This window comes from Mytilus californianus, unplaced genomic scaffold (genome assembly GCF_021869535.1).
Source record: "Mytilus californianus isolate M0D057914Y unplaced genomic scaffold, xbMytCali1.0.p SCAF_4, whole genome shotgun sequence".
In the NCBI taxonomy this organism is placed as follows: domain Eukaryota; kingdom Metazoa; phylum Mollusca; class Bivalvia; order Mytilida; family Mytilidae; genus Mytilus; species Mytilus californianus.
In genome coordinates this window covers 105993914-106003808 of record NW_026262690.1, presented here as the reverse complement: position 1 = coordinate 106003808, position 9895 = coordinate 105993914, and the positions used below count along the sequence as shown (strand labels likewise).

Here is a 9895-nt window from a genome sequence, read left to right as displayed (position 1 = left end):
GCTTATTGATGATGACCTTTGGATAACGGTAACCTACTAAAATAAAATCAATAATGAATAAAAACTTTTGGAATATGAATTTACTCACAATCTTGACCAAAAAAAGTAAGATATAAAGTGCCTACAAGGAACATTTAGAAACAAACTACTATTGAAACCTAAACATATTTTTGGCAAGTGAAGTTTTCACTATAAGCAAAACAAGGCATTTTTTAAATAAAAACATGCGACACAAGAAATGGCTTGTGATATTTTTCAATATAAAGATATACAACTATATTAACAATCATCACTAGACAAATGATAGAAGTCTGTATTGTGTAGTGACAGATTATTTAGATCATTTCATTTTTTTTAATTCTTTCTGTATCATTTCTATTTATAGTTATCAAAAAGAGCAAAAGTTCTTCGGAATAATGAATGAAGCCATGTCTTTTCCATTGACACTACAAACATAAAGAAGAGACTTTTGCACATCAAAGTAAATACACTTTGCATATCTCATTTCAACAACTCTTTTGAAATGGTTCCCATCACTAGAAATAAGAATTACACAGTTGGAATCTTGACATGCTACAAATAAATTGCCTTCAGCATCAATACACATGTTTCGAGGACCAAGTACAGTCGGGTGAGAAAATTGCCACTCTTTCCGCCCTTTGATGGAACTATAGCAGTGAACACTATGGTTTTCAAACTCTGTTCGAAAGTGCCTCTCTTTGCTTTTCAAAACATAAACAAGATTCTTTTGCTTCATTGGAAATGTTTTTGAACAGTTCCTAATAAGTTCATAAATGAAATTTCAACATTTCTAATGGCAGCTATAAATATACCATCTTCAAACTGTAAACCCCAACACTCTCCATTTGTCTGGATTTCGGTTATTTCTGCGAATGCATTTAGCAAGTAAATCTTAATGCACCATAATTCTGGAAATGAAACTGCAAAGATATCTTTATTAATAACAGTCAATCCAAATGGTCTATTAGGGTAACATATTCTTTTCTTTACTGACCCAGTGATATCAAATATAAAAAGTTGTTGATCCTCAGAGTCATAACCTGTAACGGCTATATCACCTCCTGGTAAGGCTACTAAGCAGGAAATGTTTGTATTGCCTTTAAACATTGATTTGTCAAATTCAGTCTGTGTCTTTTGGACAACTGATACTTCTGTTTCATTATCCTTAACACTTTGGCAAGTTTAACTGCCTTCTACATCCTTCAGAATCACCGTAGAATTTTCCCTTTTTATAGTCACATCTATTAAATCAGACACAATTTGTTTGAAATTGTCACTCATTTTTGATTTTATTTTAACTTCTTGCATAGATGGCTCTTTTACAATTGCATAAAGAGCTTTCCCTTCTTCTTCTATGAATTTTTCCATTTGTTTGGTTCCATGGAACAGTTGTGTATCTGCACCAATTTGTCTCAGCTGTGACAAGTTATTTTTATAGTCTATTATCATCTGTCGCTTTTTCTGGAGTTTTGCTACAACTGCTTCTATTTCTGCATATGCAGCCACATGCAACCCTTGACATTTAGACTGCAGTTTGATTTCAAGATCTTTTAATTTTTCTTTCAGAACTGCAAACAAGTCAAATTTTGTTTTACCCTGATCAGAAATTTCTTTCAAGTTGACTTTGCGATTTTCAATTAACGAGTCAATGTTTTTCAATAGAGTTCCAATATCATTGTCAAGATAGGAAAGCTTATCAGATCTCTTCAAATCATTTACAACCGTTTGGAACAGAGTGATGCCTACGCAGTTTTGGTGACTTAGTGAAGCACATTTGGTACAGCAAGGTTCTTCATGGCATGGGCAAAAAAGTTCTAATGGCTTATCATGAATAGAACAATCTGTTTTGAAAGATGAAATGAATTGCTCTAGATGCTTGACACTTTCAAGGGGAACAACTGAATGATTTCTAGATGACTTTATTGCTCTGTGATGGTCGTAACATTCTTCACACAGACCTTCTTCGCAGGACATACACCAGTATAGTGACTGGTTATTTTTCTCTCTCACATCACACGGTCCACACTTTGTGTCTGATATTTTTAAAGAAGAACCTGTAAAATAAAATCGACATGTTATCATTTATTATCAGATTATAGAACAAAATCTCAAGAAAAGAAATTAAATAAATCTCATGTCTATAAGACAATAATGACCATTTTAAATAGGTCAACAAAATAGGCTTATGAAAAGGAGAATATAATTTAATAAAAGAACAGAGTTCCAATGTCCCCCGCGTTGCACATATTTTATCTATCCAAGGTACAAGGGCAATAACTTAAAAAAGCAACTTTTTTTTTTGTTCCTTAAAACTTTTTATTAATATCTTAGAGAAATGAAAGCTTCAGAGCAAAGCAATGTGATTTCTATTATAATTAATATTTCCAAGGGGCATAACTCGTTAAAAATATTTGATCAGCACTCATTTTCGAAAGCTAGGTTGAATGGTAAACGCAATACTCTGCTATACATGCTGCAAAATATAGATTTCAAGCAACAATAAGAATATATGATGTGACCGCAACTTCTTTGTAAACTACCTTTCAAAATCCAAATCTATCACCTGGAACAGAAAAGACAAATGAAGAGTAGCACAGACCAGAAAACACAATGTCCTCCCTCTACCATAGGGGAGGCATACAAATGCTTATCGATTACTTAATTCAGATTTAAGAACGAATAAGAGGCTCCTAAGAGCCTGAATTTCTCAGCTGTCAAAAATTGAAATAATAAATAAAAAATAAAACATTAGTCAAAATCATTATCTAAAGGGGCATTAGCTACGAGATATACAAAAAAAAATATGATTTTTTTTTGGTTCAATCATTAATGAAAGTGAAGTAGTTATATAATAATTCGTTTTTAGCAGCCAGTTTGGCTCAGTTTTATCATAATAAGCAAAGAAACATCGCTAATGAATTATTCACTTGCAAGTGAATATTCCGACCTCATTGAATTCGTATTAATGTGAACTTCAGTTGAACCCCTTAGATAGAGATGGGTTACGCATGAACTAGGCGCGTTCAGCTATTAAGAAGAAAAAAATGTCAACATCGGAAGTGAAACTAGGGTAAACCATTTGGTTGACTGATTCGATCTACAAAAACTCTTTATTATACAGGTAAAAACGATTAATTACATATTTTTTAAACCTATAATATGAAATCAAACAGACCTAGAAAAATCCAATTGCACGAGTTCGCTTTCTATTTATATCTATGTTTATGTTTATATCGGGTTATATGACCGTTGGCAGTCTTCGAAGGGATGGTTAATTAGATGGCGTCTAGACTAAAATACACACGAAATGCTGATACATATTATCGAGTCAGTGCATCGTATATTGTTTATTTTAGACTTTTTATTATTTGGATATACGTTTTAGTATATTATAAATTAAATATGAGAATTTTTTGAGTCAAATCGGTGAACATGAATTTGACAGCTAATGCTCCTTTAAGGGCAATAACTCAAAAGGATGCATCCAAATAATTTGGTCATTTTGGAATTTTTATAGATTTTGTATTGCTGATAATTTTTTTAATGTTTACAATTTCTACCTATTGAGTATATTTTTCCACAAAACAGACAAAAACTATAAAATTAGTATCAAATCCCCATTTGATGGCAATAAGGCCATAAAAAAGAATATGTTTGTGCTAACCCTACCTACCCATAAAATAGCTGTATTGTCCTGATGTGAAAAAGTTTTTTTTTTTTATCAGGTAGGCATGAAGACTAAAAAACATCGGACTCTTCAATTTCTCTTTGCTGAAAAAAAAAGAAAATGCTTACCTTAACCTACCCACCGTCTCTACCTTTGGGTAGTTAAACCAAAATATTTTTAAGTGTGGCCTAACTCATAAGGATTCATCAAAATGATTTGGTCATTTTAGCATTTTTTGTTTAGATCTTGTATTGCTGATTATTTTATCTATTTGCAGTTTAATTTCTACCTATCCATTATATTTTTTTACAAAATAGACAAAAACTAGAAAATTTATATAAAATTCCCTTAAGGGCAATAACGCATAAGGATTCATCAAATTGTGTCAGTCATAGTGGCATTTTTGTAGATCTTGTATTGCTGATAATTTTTTATGTTTTCAGTTTCTACATTTCATTTATAGTTTTTATTGAAAATAGGCAAAAGCTCGTAAATTAGTAACAAATCATTAATTGAGGGCAATAACTCCTACAATGAGTCTTCCAATGGATTTGTTCATATTGACATTTTTGTAGATCTTGTATTGCTGATCATTTTTGCTGTTTACAGGTTTTATAAAATCTTTGATGAATTTTTACAACCACTGGGCCAATGCCATTTCTGGTGAACGTTCCATTCCAAAACGTATCACCCAGGGCTGTCAAGTTTTCATGAAGCATATGCGTGAGATTTGGCGAAAATGTAAACATCGAAGGGAAAAAACAATAGATCAAAGGAAAATGCCCTCAAATAAGCACGAAAATAGACGAGTCTAACGCACATTGCATGAAACTTAACAGCAATTTATCACCAGCCAAGTAGTCAGTACATTTGTGTTGACATTGAATTTCAATCATCACTGATCATTGATTCAATGATAATTATGTTAATTTTTTTTTTTAAATATACTGTAAATAAAATGTTGAATAATTTGAAATGTCAAAGGTTTTTCTACCCCAAGGTATAGATTGTCTTAGCCGTATGTTTTAGATTAATATACACGTGTACGTTACACTACTTAGGTTGAAGTGAAGTCAATTTGTATCTCATTTATATACTGTACAACCTGTGACATTCTCTGAATAATGGTCACCATCTGCTATGTTCAACATCAAATGGTGACTATTTATTGGGCACATAAAACCTGGGATGTTGGCCATTTATTGGGGTCATAAACCATGGGCTGGTGGTCAGTCTAATTAGGTTACCTGGAAAGATGCACTAATTTCATCTATTGATTAAAAAATGGTGTGTAAATGACATCCTGCATCAAAAGTTTACCTGTACAGGTAAATTGTTCTTGTCCCTTTTCAATTACTTCGTGTGAATAAGTTTTGTTTAAAGATTGAAATAGAATTTTTTCATTCATTCAATTCCAAAGTTTAGAAATCATCTACATAAAATTGAGAATGGAAATGGGGAATGTGTCAAAGAGACAACAACCCGACCATAGAACAGAAAATAGCCGAAGGCCACCAATGGGTCTTCAACACAGCAAGAAAATCCCGCACCCGGAGGCGGGCTTCAGCTGGCCCCTAAATAAAAATGTGTACTAGTTCAGTGAAAAAGGACGTCATACTATACTCAAAAACATAGAAATGAACTAAAATTAAAAATCATACAGGACTAAAAAAAGGCCAGAAGCTCCTGACTTGGCACAGGCGCAAAAATGCGGCAGGGTTAAACATGCTTCGTGAGATCTTAAACCTCCCCCTATGCCTCTAGCCAATGTAGAAAAAACAAACACACAGCAATACGCACAGTAAAACTCAGTTTAAAAGAAGTCCGAGTCCGATGTCAGAATACGTAACAGAAGAAACTAAGCAAAATTAAAATGATACATAAATTAACAAAAGACTACTAGCAGTTACCGACATTCCAGCCCCAGACTTCAATTAAACTGATTGACAGATTATGTCTTCATCATATGAAAATCAAGAACAATCCCTCCCGTTAGGGGTTTAGTATCATACCATCATAAAATATATGAGAAGAACATAACCCGTATCATGCCAACAACTGGTTTTAGAATAAATGTGTTTATTTCCGATGCAAAGACCCTATAAGTGAATCAATATTAACACCAAAATATGCCATCTGTAATGATCTGACAACAGTATAGTAACTACATCTCTTCTGAATAAGTCTGTTTAACGGTTTGGTTAGCTTTTGAGGTGAATGCCGACATTTTTGTGCTTTGTAAAGAATATTACCATAAAAGATTGGATGAGAAATACCTGAACGTATAAGATGTCTGCATGTTGATTTATATTACGAATGATGTCCTTGTACCGATGATAAAATTTAGTAAATGTTTTGACTAGTTTGTGATATTGAAAACCCTGGTGTAATAATTTCTCGGTAATACAGAGATTATTTTCGTTAAAATCAAATACGTTGTTACATAACGAGCGAATCGAACAAGTTCAGATATATAAACACCATAAGATGATGACAAGGGAACGTCACCATCTAATAAACTGTTACCACAGAGATATGTCTCGCCTTTTTGTAATTTTGATTATGCAAATGTTGAAATAAACATAGCAATACTTTAACATGTAAGTTATGCAAATATTCAAAGTCAATGAACCATGACTGAGGTACATGGCTCTACAATCTCCATGGAAATGAGATGTGCCAATGCTAATACAACTGAATACCAAATACAATTGACTTATTATAAGTTGTTCCCTTTAAACAAACCTAAACACAAACATTATCTTGTAAACATGTTAAAGTTTCAAAGTCAATGAACCATGATGAGGTGGTGGGCTATATAATCTCCATGGAAACAATACTTGCAAATGCCAATAAATTTGCATACCAAATATCATTGACTTTGACATTAGCAGATAAACTGATCTAATCACAAAATAATACATGTAAACTTAGCAAAAGATTCAAAGTCAATAGACCATGACTGAGGGGGCGGGGCCAAATATTCTCCATGGAAATGATGTGTTAATGCTTATACTACTGAATACCGATTAACATTATAATACTTCATATCAAAATGCAGATTTTGATTGGTTGATGAGGGAGACAATTTACTCTACCTCATGGCAAATACTCTATTACCCTTCATGGAGACGCTTGGTCAAGTTCGCGTTTTAATAAATGCGGATGATTGTTATGTACAAGACGTTTTATTTTATTACTTTGAATTTGAAATTTGATAGACAATAATAACAGAACATTCAGTATAATAAATTAAATAACATATATCTGAGAGGGTGATAGAGCAGATTGTTTCCCTTCGAAAAGACATTGTCAACCTTGGCTTCGCCTCAGTTGACAATGTTTTCTCGGGGTAACAATCTGCTCTATCAACCCCTCAGCTATGCGTTATTTATATATTGGCCTACCACTAATAGTTCCCCTTGAACTGACCTAATCACAAACTAATACATGTAAACAAAGCAAAATTTTGAGAGTCAATAGACCATGACTAAGGGGGCGGGCAAAATAATCTCCATGGAAATGAGATATGCCAATGCTTATACAACTGTGTACCAAATATCATTGACCTACCACTAGTGGTTCCCCATAAACTGACCTAATCACAAACTAATACATGTAAACAAAGCAAAATTTTGAGAATCAATAGACCATGACTAAGGGGGCGGGGCAAAATAATCTCCATGGAAATGAGATATGCCAATGCTTATACAACTGTGTACCAAATATCATTAACCTACCACAAGTGGTTCCCCATAAACTGACCTAATCACAAACTAATACATGTAAACTAAGCAAAAGTTTCAAAGTCAATAGACCATGACTGAGGGGGCAGGGCCAAATAATCTCCATGGAAATAAGATGTGTAAATGCTAATACAACTGCATACCAAATATGATTGACCTACCACTTGTGGTTCACCATAAACTAGAACTAATCACATTGGTGACGCTGCCGCCGGAAACAGCATACCTATGTCTCGCTTTTTGACTCCATCAAGGCGAGACAAAAACTTAACATTGACATTGACCAAGACCATGAAAATGAGGTCAAGATCATAATAAACCCTCCCAGGGGGACAAGTACACCTTACAATCAAATATAGTTGACCTTTTGCTATAAGTATCTAAGATTTAGACCTAATAACTAAAACTTAATCTTGATCACTGATCCATGAAATGAGACAAGATCAGGTGAACCCTGCCTGACAGATGTGAAAACCTTGCAAGGGTCACATATAGCAAATAAAGTTATCCTATAACTGACCAGAAAGAAATTCATACGACAAAAAAAAACTGTCACAAAAATCATTAGTGGTATTAATATCATCAAGTCTTTTTTTTTGACTTCTAAAATAATTTGGAATATGGCAAAATTTTGGTAGCTATAGTCTCTGTAAAATTTATTTTAGATTTGAATCAATTTAATCTTTGGCATATGGTATTAAGCCTAGTCTATTGTTGCAGACTGCAAGTTGGTTTCTAGATATGTTATGGTTTTGTTGTTAGGAAAGTGTCTCATTGTGTATACCCCACATCTCTTTTTTTTTAATCATACAGCATACCTTTAATTTCTGAAAGTTTTTGTGCATCTCCTGTTTCATCAAGAACCATCATATCACCACCAGCTAGAGCATCACCTGCAAGATAATTTCAGAATTAAGTAATTTTCAAAGAAAAAAAGAAGTACATTTTCTGAAAAGCTCAATGTCATTATAAAGTTTTTAAATTTTCTATGTAAAATTCCTATTTACCAGTGTGTGTTTTATATAAACAAAATAGCTTTTATAATATTTGCTTTACTGACAGTCAAAACATTTTAATCAATGTGAAACACATGTAGGTGTTCTTTATCTGTATATATGGTGCCTATTTAAGTGAGCACCAGTTTTTTTCTCTTCAAAATTTGTTACTTCAACTATTTGAAGTGTACTTATACAAAAAAAATCAGTTGGCTTATTTGTTGGATGAGAAATGAATTCCTGCTTAGCTATCATAAATAAAGAAACAAACTGGTTTAACAGCTTTTGAAAAGTAGATATAATTCCCATACCTTTATCACCCAATTCCTGGTTCACATTTACACCACTGTCTGTCAACACAACTTTAAATAAGTCTCCTATCTTCCCTTTAAACAAGGCATTAAGTTCTGTTGAATCCATTAGGGCTGTAAGCCTTGGCTCTAGGTTGGTTGGGTTTACAGATTCACAACCATCCAAACAACAACGGAATGCCATAGCTGGGGACAGTATTTCTTTGTGCAGCTGTTTAAGACTACTACCTGGCAATGTTTCCCCATTTCCATAATCTATGAAAGTAACAGTAACTTCTTGATCTTTTATGTCTGTCACAACTGCTCTATACCATGCGTCATCTTCAGAAAATTTAGCACAACAAAAGTTTCCAACTGATAAAGATGGTAGACTGACAGGTTGTAAGGTTGGACATAATGTTAGCAAAAGGTCGGACATGTTTTGTAGTGTACTTTCCTGACTTGCCAATTGTAAATAAAATCCTTTATCATTTATAGCAGATAAATAGACAATTACTTCTCCAACTGGTGTAACCTGGTCTTCCATTGATAATGTAGTCTGTAGAATTAGAGGAAGGTCTGGCTCTGGCATGTCCTGCTGAAATCAAACTCTGAGCTACATCTCCTTCTGTATTGGAAACAAATACATCAGAATCAGTTATAAAATTTACAGTTAACTCTTGGTCTACAACTGCTTCTTCTAAAGCTGTATTGGCCTCATCTGACCATTTATCTGTTACTGGTTCAACCCCAGACAAACAACTTTTTACAGCGAATGCAGGTAAAGTTGAGAACTCAGATTTTAAAAGTTTTAAATCTGATACATTGACATTTTCTGAATTACCATAATCAACGAAACAGACTGTAACTTTATCACCAAGGCTGTCCACTATGGCACGATACCATGAATCATCTTCTGTATACTTTGTACAATAAAACTGTCCTATTACAGCAAAATTTGTACCTTCTCCTGGATTCTCATTATAAGCTACTTGTAAACTACTCATTAATTTTTCCAAGGCGGCCTCTTCATCTGCAAACTGAATATAAAATTTGGACAGAGATATAACTGAGCTAACATAAGCAGAGACTGGATTGTTTTTCTGTATAGATCTACTTGGTATAGAACTTCCTGAGCTGGTAGTTACTGGTTTAGCCATTTCTGCTGGGCCTACA

At 33.5% G+C, this 9895-nt stretch overlaps 1 protein-coding gene across 1 annotated transcript; it reads right to left on the bottom strand.

Moving 5' to 3' along the window:
• Positions 1–293: 293 nt before the first annotated feature.
• LOC127739001 (tudor domain-containing protein 1-like) lies at positions 294–9854 on the bottom strand. Its single transcript, XM_052250515.1, has 3 exons — positions 8741–9854; positions 8253–8327; positions 294–2075 (listed from the first exon to the last, which is right to left on the bottom strand). Exons 1-3 carry the CDS (start codon positions 9309–9311, stop codon positions 1204–1206), a joined length of 1518 nt encoding a protein of 505 aa, XP_052106475.1. The 5' UTR covers positions 9312–9854; the 3' UTR covers positions 294–1203.
• Positions 9855–9895: the final 41 nt, after the last annotated feature.